We start from the raw sequence: 14,799 nt of genomic DNA, 5'->3' as shown, positions 1-14,799 counted from the left end.
CCTGGGTGAAGCTCCCTGGTGTAATGTTGAGTGCAAGAAGCCAGAAGCAAAAGAGCACATGCTGTATGCTTTCATTAATGGAAAGTTCCCCTGAAGGCAAAGTAACTGACGTTAAGGTTCAAGAGGTACACAAAGGAAGCTTCTCCAATGCAGGTTCCTACTATGAACATTCATCGGGCAATTATGTCACAGGCACTTGATGTATGTTACACTCTGATAGAAAATAAGCACACAAAAACAACATTCTGGACTGAAGGTCAGGACAGGCCCTTCAGCAAAATCCCTGTCCACCCAGGGAATAATGAGGATTAGCAATTTTGCCTATTTGGCTCTAACTTCTTATTGTCATTTTTGGACCTGGCTTCATACAGCAGCTGATAATATGCACAATAGTGAGCCCATGCTCGGCACAGACGATGTTCAGTGACAAATAGTCAGTACTACCCATCAGTTATCAACCGGCCTAGGATACAAAATAATAATAAAATAATAAACGACCCTTTATTTTTAAAGGGGAAACAAGAGTCTGGAACTTGCAGTGATATTGGTTACCAAATTCCCCATTCTCCAGATTTTTGGAGCTCCTTCCAAAGTGTAGTCTTTGAGGGAAGAAAAAATCTAAAGCTTCTACTTTAGAGCTACTAGCTCCTGACCAGTAACAGCCGCACACAGAAAAGGCTCCAATACCTGTCTATTTGGTCAAATTGCTCAGTTTACTTCATATCTGTCACTTACTGATCCAGTGCACTATTTAGCCAGGAACCTGGAATCCACCTGTCAGATCAAGCGTTTGGATCTATTTTTGGCCGTTCATCTCGTTTATGAATTTACAGATCAAACAGGTATAACTGCTGTTGGAGTCCTCAGTCTCAGAGTAAAGCTTTGGCTGAAAAAAAAAATGAGGTCTAGAAAATGTGCAATGCTCTCTCTCCTTCAGACCTGACTGGAAACAGGACCCTACAAATCCCTCTCTCCTCCGAGAGAGCCAACAATCAGACAACCTTAGCGAGACAGAGCGTTTCATTAGAAGCTGTGCTGCCCAGCCACAAATCAGACCAAGTTAGCGCTCCGGAAGATCCAGAACTCCTTCAGACTTTTCTCCATCCTAGTCTTAGGATGACTAGATCTGATCAGACATGGCAGAGACTTCAGTGCAAGCGGCGAGTGCTTTTAGACTTTTGTCCCCAGAAAGATCTCCTAAAATTTCAATCCCGTACAAATGGTAGCTCATCCTGTGACCCATGACACCATTAATAGGACTGAGCTCTGTCCCACACCATCAAGAACCACTTAGATTCATCGCGACAGACATTTAAAAAAGAAAATCCATGCCCATCTCCGCAGAAAAGGCAGGCTCTTACCTAGTCCCGGGCTTTGTCCATTGGCACTTGATTGGATAAAGACGCACAAAACCAAGAAAATAGAGACACACGGGGGCCTTTCCATTTCTCCTGTCTCACCCGGGGTCCGAGGTCTTCTTGCTAATTTCTGAAGTTAAAGAGACCAGATTGCCTATTGATACTGTGTGAGGGAGGCCTGCTCATTAATAATTAACTTTTAACCAGGGTATCCAGTGTTCACTTCCCTGACTATCCCCCAATTCCAGGCCTAACTATATCTAATGCAATGAAGGATGATGTACAAAAGCTTTTTTTAAAAAAAATCCCGATACATTTTGAAAATCAAATATCTTGTTATGTATTCTTACCTTCTTGGGCCAAGGTCATAGTTCCAAATTAATCAGTTTAAAGTTAGTATGTTTGGGAATGCTGTCAAAGGTCAAGGGTCAGTGGCTCTCACCTGGTTGCCTAGCTTTCCCTCTGTCATCACTGTGACGGGGATGCTGGCTCATGGCAGGGGTGTTTCAAATTGCAAGCTAAGCACAAAGAAATAGAGAAGGGCTCTGGCAGGTGGAGAGCTGCTGGAGGGTCCTTTTTCTGTTCAGTTCAGCAAAATTGCTGGTGCCTGAAGTTAAAGAGTTGTGGAGAGATGTTTCTATAAGCTGAAAGGGGCAGAAAACCTCTAACGTCAGTGTAGGAAGGAGCAAAGATGGAGGACCGGTAGCCTTTGCTGGGAGCCCCACTGGGAGATGACCCTATAATAAACTCTCCTCCTTTGTGTTAATTAACACTCCTACTGTGGAGCGGACTGAGAATTCAGGCCACTCAGCAAAACCAGGCAGGGGAAATGTTACTGTGTGTGACTCTTATGATATACCTTGGGTCCCTAGTTTTATTTAAACTTTATTTGTTCAATTTTTTTTATACCGACTATCTACCAGCCACTGTTTTAGGCATGAGGGACATTCAAGCATACAAAACAGATGAACATTCCTGTCTTTGTGAAACGTATGTACCATTAGGGATGGGAGGACTCAGATGATAGACAATAGACGTAATGAATCAGAGATTTATGAAGCTTGTAGAATGCAGTGAGAGCTATGGAAGCTATGGAAACAAGGGAAAGTATAGCAGAATTAAGGGGGTGGGGAGGTAGTGATTTTTAAAACATTTTGAAAAGATTATTTATTTAAGAGAGAGAGAGCATGAGTGGGGTAAGGGGCAGAGCAAGAAGCAGACTCCCTGCTGAGCAGGGGGTTGGACACAGGGATCAATCTTGGAACTCTGGAATCATGACCAGAACCTAAGGCAGATGCCTAACCAACAGAGCCACCGTGGTGCCCTGAGGTAGTGATTTTAAATAGAATGTTCAGGGAGAGCCTTCTTGGGAAGTTGAACTTTAAATGACTATTTCAGTGAGTAGTCTCTGTGGACATATTAGGAAAGAGTAGCCAGTGCAAAGGCCCTGAGGTTAGAGCATGCCTGGTATGTTCCAGGAACAACAAGGAGGCCAATGTTCAAGAAGATACCCTTATAAAGATTTTGACTTTTATGATCTGAGACATGGGGAAGCATTCTGAGCCAAAGAGGGACATGATTTGTATTATTATTATTATTTTTTAAAGTCATTCTGGTTTTTGAGGATGGGAATAGATTATAAATGAGTAAGGGTGTAAGTGGGGAGAATGTGAGGAGGTCATGGCGATGATCCAGTGAAAAGTGAGGGCTTGCTTCAGCATGGTAATAGTGGAACTGGGGAGTGGTGGATATGTTGGGTATATTTGGAAGGTGGGTGCAACAGGATTTCCTGAATGCTGGAATGTGAGATGCAAGGCAAAGAGAGACGTTGAGGAAGACTTCAAGGACTTTGGCTCAAAGAAGTGGATGAGCTGTCAGCTGAGGTGGGGAAGGCTGTGAGTGGAGCAGTTTTGGTGGGGGAAGATGATGCAATCAGCTTTGGCCCTGGGGCCTTTGAGATGCCTCTTGGACAGTAAGTGGAACTGTTGAGTAGGCAGTTAGATAATTTGGGGGTTCTGCTCTGCTGATTAACTCAGCAAGATACCGGTGAATCCAAGCAGCTCCGGAATACCAAAACCTCTCCCTGCCAAATTTCTGCAGAGTATATTTGCTTACCAGTTTCTGCATGGGACAAGGTCTTCAGAGTTCTAGCTCTCATAAGTCAAGAATTTCTCTAGTATAATCTCATGCTAGCTTGTTTTGTGAGGCTCTCCTGGGGCAGGAGAGGAGGAGGGACATCCGTCCCCTTTCAGGGGTGCTACCTGCTCCCATCTGTCCAAGGTCTGCCTGCCTGTCCCATCACCCTTCTGGGGTGGTTTTAATGCACCATCTCTGTTGTCTTTCCATGAAGCTGGCCAAGGAGACTCCTGGCAGGGAAGAGAGGAGGACTTCACACAGAATAAGGTTTCCAGAGCCCGAGGATGCTGGGTCTACCAGATGAGCAAAATATAACTTAACCTTAATGAGCCCCATCTCCTCACCTCTAAAATGGGATAACATGAGCCAGAGATAAGGTTTGGAAATGCCAGCTTAATACCATTTTTCTCCGAACATCTTTCTCCCTTGTTCTTTCTCCCTTTTAAGAAGGGCAAAGTGGAGATAATTCTGCAAATCTTTTGTCTTCCCAAAACTTAGGACCTAGGACAAATGAATTGTAACCAACAAAGACAAGCAGAAAGCTGAACATGTTTTAAAGGGATGTGAAGGGAGCAGGAGGACCCACCCCTACCTTCTCATTACTAGAAAGAGAGTCTGTTGGGCTTTGTATGTGGGTGGGGGAGGAGAGATTTGTCTCTAGATCTCTAGGGCAGGCAAGATAGCTTCCCAGAAACGCCGCTGGAAGGTGGTAAGAACCCGAAGATGACAGGCCTGTGTGGTGCTGGCAGATAGGTAAAAGATGGCCCTGTGCCTGGCATGAAGTAGGAACAGCAATGAGCCTCCTGTGCTGACAGCTCATGTAAGATAAGGAGCACAGGCCCCTTGGTGGCCACCTGTGTGGATGGGGGACAGAGGACCTGGTGCCACCCCCACCCCCAAGCCTGGGGTTTGAGTCTGATCCAGAACTATGGCATAATGGGGTGGGGGTGGAAAGAAGAAATCCAGGGGGCCTGAAAAATATGAATTTGGAGTCAGTAATTCTGATGGCTTACAGAAAATAGAGACATTTCTTGTGCATCAGCATTTTCGGACAGAGCTCCGTCCCTGTGCAAAAAGAGGCACGTCATGAGATGTGCATGTGCAGTGGCCAGCCAAGGGCCTGGTTCACACTAGAGGTCCAGTTGTGTAGTGACTTATTTTGGAGGTAACACAGTCTGTGGTCGAAAGTCCAGGCTTTGGAGTAAGATGGATCTTGGTTCAAATCCCTGCCCTATCACTTTCTAATTGGGTGACCTAGGGCAAGACGTGAGTGGCCAAAGCTTTAACTGTTTTCCTTCGTCTGGCTAGGGACTGCTGATGCCTTCCTGATCAGGTTAGAGGGGGTCATGGAAAGAGGTGAAGCAACCTTGGCCAGGAGGAAACAATAAATGACAGCTATTATTATTGCTGAACTGTTTTTAATTTACTTAGGGGATTGAGAGGGTGTCTAGGAGGTAGGTTAACAGCAGGACCACAGTGATGAAGTGAAAATGGTAAGAAAGCAGAAGGGTCTGGACCACTGGCTCCAAAATCTGTTTGAGCATTGGAATCAGAGTCAGCCTGAGACTCAGGCAGAGGACATGTTTAAGGTCCATCCCAAGAATAATCCAGTTTAAGCTTCTGGGACTGAGGTCTGAAGAACCTTCATTCTAAAGTTCTCCAGGCTGTTCTTTGCCCCTCACAGTTGGAACAGGTGCCTCCAACTGGTGCTTGTTCTATCAGGACACAAGAAGGAAGTGATATGCCTTTCAGATGTTTTGGTGCCCCTCTAAAATTCGTATGTTAAAGCAGAACTCCCAAAGTGATGCTATTAGAGGTGTGGCCTTTAGGAGGTGATTAGGTCACAAGGGCAAGCCCTCATGAGTTGGAGGAGCATCCCTGTAAAAGAGACCCCACACACATGGATGGAACTAGAGCGTATCATGCTTAGCGAAATAAGTCAAGCAGAGAAAGACAACTATCATATGATCTCCCTGATATGAGGAAGTGGTGATACAACATGGAGGCTTAAGTGGGTAGAAGAAGAATAAATGAAACAAGATGGGATTGGGAGGGAGACAAACCATGAGTGACTCTTAATCTCACAAAACAAACTGAGGGTTGCCGGGGGGAGGGGGTTTGGGAGAAGGGGGTGGGATTATGGACATTGGGGAGGGTATGTGATTTGGTGAGTGCTGTGAAGTGTGTAGACCTGGTGATTCACAGACCTGTACCCCTGGGGATAAAAATATATGTTTATAAAAAATAAAAAATTAAAAAAAAATTTAAAAAAGAGACCCCACACAGATCCCTTGCTGCTCTGCTCCTGCGAGGTTACAATGTGGCCCTCTATGAAGACCTCATCAGACACTGCATCTACCAGTCCCTTGATCTTGGATGTCCAGCCTTCTGTTGTTTGTAAATTTCTGTTATTTACCCAGTAATCTGTTACAGAAGCCCAGAAGGACTAAGGTATCACCTGAGAAAATTTTGTGTGTGTGTGTATATATATATATATATATAATGTTTATAATACATTTACACTATACAATTAGAATATAGCACTATACAATTAGAATATAGAATATACAATAGAATATAGTTTATAATACATTTACACTATACAATTAGAATATAGAATATAATACAATTTACACTATAAAATTAGAATATAGAATATATTGGTGATACGTAATTTACAAGCACATAAATACCCATATATTTGGAGGGGGTAGTCCTCAAGGCTTTGTTTTGTTTATTTTTAAGAGAGAGAGAGTATACATGCAGGGGGGAAGAACAGAGGCAGAAGGAGAGAGAGAATCTCAAGCAGGCTCCACGCTCAGCATGGAACCTGACATGGGGCTCGATCTTACAACCCTGATATCACGACCTGAGCTGAAATCAAGAGTCAGACGCTTCACCTACTGAGCCACCCAAGAGCCCCAAAGTTTTTTTAAACTGATAAAGGTGCTTGCCTGAAGAGATGTGAAGACTGTGATAGAGGGATAGAGTGGCTCCCAGGTCATACTGACCTAATAGAAATGTGGTTGATTCCATCAATACTTTGGAAGAATCAATAGCTCCATTAGTGGTATCTGTAGTCATTCCCATGCTGAAGAAAGCCCAGCAGTTTATGCGGGACTCTTCATTTCCCATGAACTGAAAAGGGGTAGGGCCTGAGGCCCATGGAGACTAGAAACTCCAGCAGAGTTATCAGCACTGTCTGTAATCCTTGGTCTAAAATAGTAATGGTTTTATAATTACATTCTTACGAATTTCCCAATTCTTGCTCTCTTTTAATTTGAAAATCTTCTTGAAGAAATGGAAATTTCAAGAGACTGGCATTTGATGACCTGTCTGTCACCTTTTCCTTTAGTGAAATGGTGATAAGAAAGTTAATCAGAAGAAAAGAAATAAATATTTCACAGAGATAAAGAGAGCAAGTCCCTGGTGGGGAGAAGCCAGGGGGTCATGGTGAATTTCACGTATGAAAGCAACAGAGTTTTATATTCAAAATCAGCCATTCTTGTTTCATCTTTGAAACTGGGGATATGCAAGAGTGGCAGCCCTGGGTTGGAGTTCTCAGACAAGAGTAATGGAAACCATACCTCTTGGATTGGTACTGTTCTTTCCCTCACTGTGTGGTTGAGATTTAAGAGATTAAGAACTGGGGGCGCCTGGGTGGCTCAGTTGGTTGGACGACTGCCTTCAGCTCAGGTCATGATCCTGGAGTCCCGGGATCGAGTCCCACATCGGGCTCCCAGCTCCATGGGGAGTCTGCTTCTCCCTCTGACCTCCTCGCTCATGTTCTCTCTCACTGTCTCTCTCTCAAATAAATAAATAAAATCTTTAAAAAAAAAAGAGAGAGAGAGATTAAGAACTGGGACACACTGTATCTTCCCAGGAAAAGGCAGAGAGGGGAAATCAGGACTGTCTGAGCCCGGGGTCAGATTCCTTAACAACCACTGGCCCTTGATCCCTCTGTGTCAGATTTTCTTCAGGACTTCACGGGGCTTTCTTTCCTATGCCTTCACCGCATTCCATTTCCAAAGATGAAATTTATGACACTTTCAGGATCATGCCACTGGGAAATGATACTTTCTCTTACGGCTGCTGGGGGCCAGGCTGCCACCAGGAGAATGACCAAGCTTTTATTGGGTCACCAATCAGTGTGTGGACATTCTAGTACCATGCAGGAGTATGGCAAAAACAAGAAGGCTCCAAATGTGTCCTCATTTGGAGAGGGGTTGGCCTGGAGTTTAACCTTTGCTTATCTTTTTTTTTTTTTTTTTTTTTTTAAGATCAGTCAACAAATGAAAGGTGAAAACAAGTTTGCAGGGAATGTTTTAGACTGTTTGAAAGAATGAAGTGTTTCCAGCAGTACGAGCTGGTATTTATTCAGTGAGATCATCATGCCTTTACTGATAAGACTTGCAGATTCAACTTTGCATTGGCTCTGCCTCTGGCTGGTTTTCCAAGCCCTGGGCAGATTCTGTTACCTCCCTCTGGCTCGGTTTTCCCATCTGTAAAATGGAATGGTGAGAGCAAATGTTATCATGTGAAAGGTCTCTTCAGCAGCTCTTGGTACAGTCAGAGCTCATTTGGTTTTTTAAACAAATGAGCTAGGAATTATTTGGTACAGGTGAGAAAATGGAGGCTCCCAGATTCCTTGTCCAAGGTCAATGTCTAACTCATGCAGATCGGGTGGGAGGATTTCGAGGTCCCTGGAAGCTCCGTGGCTCTCTTGTCCCCAGTCTAAAGTGAAGACCCAAGCAGCCAGCGAGCAAAGAGTTGGGCTCTTTCTGAACTTATTTTTGTTTCCTGCTCTGTGCTGGCCAATTACTCTCCTTGCCAGAATTTCAGCTTCTGGTTTGTGAACAATGAAAAAAACGAACACACCAAAGCCCCAAAGCAAAGCAGTTTTTTTACCCCCTGTGGCTGGATACTTGGAACCAATAATGCATCTTATTATGTTGTTGCAGTAGAATGTCAAATCTTCCCCCTGCCCCCCGGTTTGCCTCATGCTTGGAAGCAAAAATAAGCAAAGATTTAAGCTGATTTAGAACATCCAGATAGACATGGGTCTTTTTGTCATTTGCCAAGGGTCTTCTCCTCTGTGGGAAAGAGGGGAGATATAGCTGAGACTGCCTGCTTCCTCCAGCTGCTTGGGCTGTTGGGTGATGATGCTGGGTTACCTGGTGAGACCAACTAAGCCATGAACTGGATGGCTGTTTGAAGCAGAGCAAAGAAATGGTTTGGGAGGCTGAGATCTCTTTCTCTGGGTCCCATGTTTCTGTCTCTGGGATACCCAGGGGCACTGACCCCATCCGGGGCATCAGGCAGGGCTGCAGCCTCTCGGATGGAAATGCCCAGACTTCTCTGTGGCAGGGGTATTTGTGGCACATCACACACGTGTCTGGGGTTAGCAAGTGAAGTTCTTGGCTGCGAAAAATCAAGAGCAATTCCCAAGGTGCTGCCTCAAGTGCTGCCGATGGCATCTGTGGTGTCTTGATGACACAGTTAGTCATTGATTGCTAGGCTCAGGGGTTAACAATTCAGGGGCCAGCTCCCAGAGATGCCAGACCTGCTGTGGGACTCATTGAAGCCTCAGAAACAATCCTAGGACACAGGGTCTTTGTACAGAGAAGACGGCAGAGGATTCAGGAAGTTACTGACTTGCCCAAACCGACGTTCTAGTAAGCGGTGGAATGGGGTTTGAATGATAGGTGTCTAACTCCAAAGCCCGCACAGCAAAAAAGCACGTTTGCCAGGCGTGCCGTCCTCATGTAAGTCAGGTGAAAGGAAAATGAGGCCGTGCTGTGTGCTCTTGAACAGCAAAGACGCAGATCTTGTACTTACTATATTACTGTGTTCCAAAGAAACGTTCTCCAGCCCTTTGTCAGCTGTTTCGTGCAGAGAGCCCTGAAATAGCCCACGAGACTCGCTCAAGAGAGAAGCCACAGAGACATTATGGTGAGATAGAACTATATACTTTACATACAGAGGGTTTTCCCAAATCAGCAGTAGGAAAAGTCCAGCAAACATGAAGGGGGTTCTTGCGCACGGAGCTTTGTCATGGACAGAACAGAGTGTTTGACAGGGAGTTGTTGGGGCGAGGCTATGCTGCGAATGACCTTTTTTACACAGCGTTACCAGTTACCCACATGGTTTTGAAACCATTTGGGTTAGCTTATGCCCAGGGTCCTCCAGAAAGCCATGGGGTGCTTTGACAGGCTTGGATAATTCTGCTGAGGCCTGGGATCATGACCTGAGCTGAAGGCAGACGCTTAACCGACTGAGACACTCAGGTGCCCCAAGACATAATTTTTTTTTTTTTTAAAGATTTTATTTATTTATTTGACAGAGACACAGAGAGGAAACACAAGCAGGGGGAGGGGGAGAGGGAGAAGCAGGCTTCCCACTGATCAGGGAGCCCCATGTAAGACCTTGGGATCATGCCCTGAGTCGAAAGCAGTGCTTAACAACTGAGCCACCCAGGTGTCTCAAGACATCTTTTTTTAAAAGATAAGATCATGTCTTATCTATATTAAAAATGAACATATGGTACGTATTTTATTTAGCTCATTAATGAGGAAGCTGGTAAGGGTGTTGGCATAACTAGTTCAAGGGAGAAGCAACCCCTGCCCCCACCGGCCCCAGCAAATATATATGGATAAAGGCATGTTGAAAAGAATGTACAAATGAAAGCACGGGCTAGCTTCTCCCAGTGTGGGAGGAAAGTCAATCGAACTTGCACACAGGATAGGGCAGGATTTGCATATTGCTTTGCTCCTAGTTATCTGCGGTGTGCAGAGTTGTAAAATGCCTCAAGGGCAAAGAATGCCAGAATCAGATGGCCCAGGAAGGCAGCTGCGCAGAGTGCATGGACAATGCGCCGTTTTCCACTGAAGCACAGAATCTCCCCTGTAATTCCTATTGTTAAGAAATGATAAAGGGAAGTACTTAGCTACAGAATTTTAAAGATAGCAGAAGTTTCCTTCGGGAGGAAAGGCTGTCTCTCCGTATCTTTGTCTCTTGAACAGTGGCTTTGTGATAATGGAACTGAATCTACATGCCGCCCTCTCCCTTCTTGGCTCATTGAGTGGGCAAAGTATTTAAAATCTTCGTGCCTCAGTTTCCCTACTATTATTAACCTCAAGCATGCCCGGCACAATACATGTCCACTATGATTACTGTGATTATTTTTATTAATAATTATTTACTATAATAATTATTTTTATTAATAATTTTATTAGTTGTAATTACTCACTGTGCTTTTTTTAAAAAAAGATTTTATTTACTACTTTAGAGAGAGAGAGAGAGAGAGAGAGAGAGCATGTGAGCGGAGGGAGGGGAAGGGGAGTGGCGAGAGAGAATCCCAAGCAAACTGCACTGAACATGGAGCCTGATGTGGGGCTTGATCTCACCATCCCGAAATCATGACCTGTGCTGAAACCAAGCGTCAGATGCTTACCTGTTTGAGCTACCCAGGACTCCCTTCGCTGTTTTTTATTTCTCCTACCCTTTCATATTCCTTCCCTTTCTCTTTTTGCCCGTCTATCTGTCTATAATAAAGAATAGGAAAACGAGTTATGGTGTTTTTGAAAAAAAGTAAAGATGGCATCTCTATCCTGTTCTTGAAATTAACTATGTAAGTTATGATGTATTCTTTTCTAGTTAGAAAAATAAAGCCCCCTCTGTCTGATATTAGCTTTCTTAGGTTTTGAGAAATTCCCAGCGCCTGTCTTGAACAAGAATTTAAATTTGAAAACATGGTTCCATTTCTCAAATTAGTGGTGGATAAAATAGGCTCTCGAGTGGAAAGGGCCCTCCTCATAGCAGATCGTATCTCACAGGTCACCTGGAGAGGTGATTTTCTGGAGTCAGGTCTAGGAGCTTGATGGTGAGTCTGTCCCTGGTCAGACTTCTCAGACCTCAGGGGCCCATGTCCAGAGGTCAGACAATCCATGTACCCCTGGGGGAAGCTCGTACTGGACACCAGAGAGAATTATCCATATGGTCCTGCCCAGGCCCGTTGGTGCAAATCTGCCTTTGGGGAGTTTGTTTTTTTCCCTTTGGGTCTAGTGGAGGGGTGATCTCTTCAACCCCAAATGGGAATCCTTGAATGTCTCAGGGTTCCATCAGCCCCAGTTCTTAGGCCTTGAGTAACAGATCATTTAGGGGAATCCCACGGGTACATCTGTCCTTAGCAGCCCACACTCTGCAGAGGGTAGAGCAAGTATTGGCCATGAGGGAGCCGGGCTGGGGAAGGAGCTCTACCTCTAGGCAAAGTTCAAGGATAGGAGGAGGAAAATATGGCTGTGTCTCGGCTTCCTTTAAATTTATGGGCCTGGAGTACTACCCTGGAGAAAGCCATTTTTCACTCCACAATTTCACTCCTAATCTGATGGTCCCAAGAACTCCTGGGCTGGCAAATTGTCCTCCTGATGCCTTAGGAAACAGCTGAGATTAGATCTCAGAGGTCAGCCAGTGTGTAATTGGGATCTTGGAGCTGGGAGGACAACACAGTCAGATTTATACAGCGCTCCCAGCCTCTGGGGACTCTTTCTTTTTGCTGTCATATCATCTCCAGAGCAAACCGGCTTGTTTTAGCTCTTGGTAGAAAAGTAACTCTCCTTACCCATTTTTCCCAGGCAATGTATGAACAAAAAAGGAAGTGGTAGGCTGTTCATGGGAGTAGCAAGACCCAGTCTTGGTGCCACGGAGAGAGACCTGGACCAACAGCAAAAGATCTGGGTTTGAGCTCAGTTCTGTCTTGTGTCAGTCATGACTTATAAATAATGATAATGGAACTGGTGACCACACAGGTCATGAGAATGAAAGATGGTATATGTCCAAACACCCTTAAGCCATGAAAGGACCCACGTGAGGTAGAGGCCCCAGTCTGGGATACCAAGTGGATGAGTGTTTCTGGGGAATCAAGAGACTGTGTGAGACATGGGGTTGAAGCAGTTGTTTCCTCACCTGTGTGCAGGTCTACCTTGTAGACAACAGGGTCCATGGTGGCCTCAAGCAGAGGGAAAGTTCTGGCTTCTAGTGTGGTAGGGCTCTGGAGGGAGTGTTGAGCTGCCCATTTTAAGTGATTTATAGACTGTCTCACAAAAATAATTCCCCCAGACTTTGGAGGTGGGGGTCAAGGGCAGCTTAGATTTGGTGGCCTACAGTGAACTGAGCTACTGCAATTAGGGGATTCCTGGTGACCACAATGGTACTTCGTAGTGGTTAAAGCCTGGAACATTCAGTTATTAAACTAAACGATTAATATTATGATGAAACTTGCTTTAGGTATCTCTTTGCTGGTCCCTCTTGTCTGCTCTGGTTTCCTTTCTCACTGTGAAGAGAGAGGTTTGGGTGTATGTATAGATGAGCTCCTCTAGACTGTGCACATGGATGGAAGAGAGAAGATGTCATAGGGCTGGTTTCTGGGAGTGCCAACAGTTAGAAGCCAGGTAACTGAGGAGGGAGCGTCTGCTTCTGCCAAAGTATTTCTTAAGAATAAATTCTTAGTGGTAGCATTTCTACCTAAAGGATAGGTGTGGTATGGTTGTAAATGAATGTATGAGTCAATTTCTGGGCAGCTTCACCAGTATTAGCATTCAACCTTTTTTTTTTTTTTTTGGGTTCTTTTAGAATATGTAAACTGTCATCTTCAGAAGGCTTTCATTTACATTTCTTTGATTTCTGGAGAGAATTAACATTTTCCCAGTTTGTCTACTAATTGTATTTCCCTTATGGGAATGGTCCTCTCTTTTACCTATTTATCTTTTAGAAATTGCCATTGGTTTTTACAAATTTGAATTAGCTATTTGTGATAGATCTTAATTCTTTGTAATGTTTGATAGAAATATTTTCCCTCTTAAAAAATCTTCAGTAATGCTAATTTTTATAGTGCAATCATTAAAATTACTTCCAAGCTGAGAAAGTTAAAATTCCCCCAGAGAGGTGATACTTTTTTTTTCAATTTTTTGCAAGTTCCTCTGTATTTAGATTTTATATTTAAATCTTCCACCAACCAAAGCTTATTTTGGTAAATATTTTATTTTGAATAACTTTTCTATTATAAAACAAATAAATATTTACTATTGAAAAGTAAAAAAAAATGAAGGGCAATAAGAAAAATATGGTGAAGAAGACCATGGTGAAAAATATGGTGAAGAGATCATGTCACCATCCAGAGACAACCAACCACTGTTGTCATTTTGATTTGGATACCTCCAAATTATTTTTCCTGCCTATATATTTGTTTTTAAAAATACAGCTGCAAATAAACACAGTGCAAATGGTTTTATAACTTGTCTTAACAACATAGTAATGAGATATTTCGGCTACATTAAATATTCTTTTAAAATATTATTTGAAATAGCTATTGAGCATTACATTCTATAGGTGTATAATAATTGCCTTAATTCCTTATTTTTTAAAATCAATTCAGTGTATCTAAGCATCACTATGATGAATAATGCTGCTATAAAGATACCTAAGCATGAATCTTGGCATAATTTCTGGTCACTTCCTTTGTTCTTAAATTCTTTAAAGGAGAATTTCTGAGGCCAAGGCTATAAACATACATATATACATAAACATACATATATGCACACATATATGTATATATACACACACATATATATACACACATATATGTATATATATACATATATATATATATGTATATATATACACACATATATATACACACACATACACACACACGTATTTTTTTCCTTTTTCACATATACTGCCAAATTTAGTAAATTTATATCATTTTAAGTTTTTGTCAGCAGGGAATGGATGTGATCTGTCCTCCCACCTGCCCTTTCCCCCTTGTTAACATCAGGCATTCACATTTTTGCAATTTCATGTTCAGTTGATAAGCAGAAATGGTGTATGTATATTTTAATTTTTTTAAACTAGTGAGTTAAAGTTGGCTTTCTTACCATTCCACGTTTTTTAAAAGATTTATTTATTTATTTGTTTGTTTGTTTGTTTATTTGACAGAGACAGAAAGAGAGAGCACACACAAGCAGAGGGAGCAGCAGAGGCATTGGGAAAAGCAGATTCCCCACAGAGCAGGGAGCCTGATGGGGGACTTGATCCCAGGACCCTGGGATCATGAGTTGGAAGGCAGACACTTAATGACTAAGTCACCCAGGCATTCCATCATTCCCATTATTTTTTAAATTTAATTTAATTTATTTATTTGACAGAGAGAGAGATGACAAGCAGGCAGAGAGGCAGGCAGAGAGAGAGGAGGAAGCAGGTTCCCCACTGAGCAGAGATCCCGATGCGGGGCTCGATCCCAGGACCC

The 14,799-nt window shown here is 43.3% G+C and overlaps 1 protein-coding gene across 1 annotated transcript in view; it reads right to left on the bottom strand.

The window, feature by feature from the left end:
• Nucleotides 1-1,488, bottom strand: part of LIPC (lipase C, hepatic type) — a 128,723-nt gene extending 127,235 nt beyond the window's left edge. Inside the window, exon 1 of the mRNA XM_059180625.1 lies at nucleotides 1,362-1,488. Coding sequence (XP_059036608.1) covers nucleotides 1,362-1,446 — 85 coding nt within the window. The 5' untranslated portion in view covers nucleotides 1,447-1,488. The remainder of the gene's footprint in view (nucleotides 1-1,361) is intronic.
• Nucleotides 1,489-14,799: the final 13,311 nt, after the last annotated feature.

Source organism: Mustela lutreola, chromosome 7, assembly GCF_030435805.1.
Source record: "Mustela lutreola isolate mMusLut2 chromosome 7, mMusLut2.pri, whole genome shotgun sequence".
NCBI classification, from domain to species: Eukaryota; Metazoa; Chordata; class Mammalia; order Carnivora; family Mustelidae; genus Mustela; species Mustela lutreola.
The sequence above is the reverse complement of the archived record's forward strand: the minus strand, read 5'-3'. Positions and strand labels throughout refer to the sequence as shown.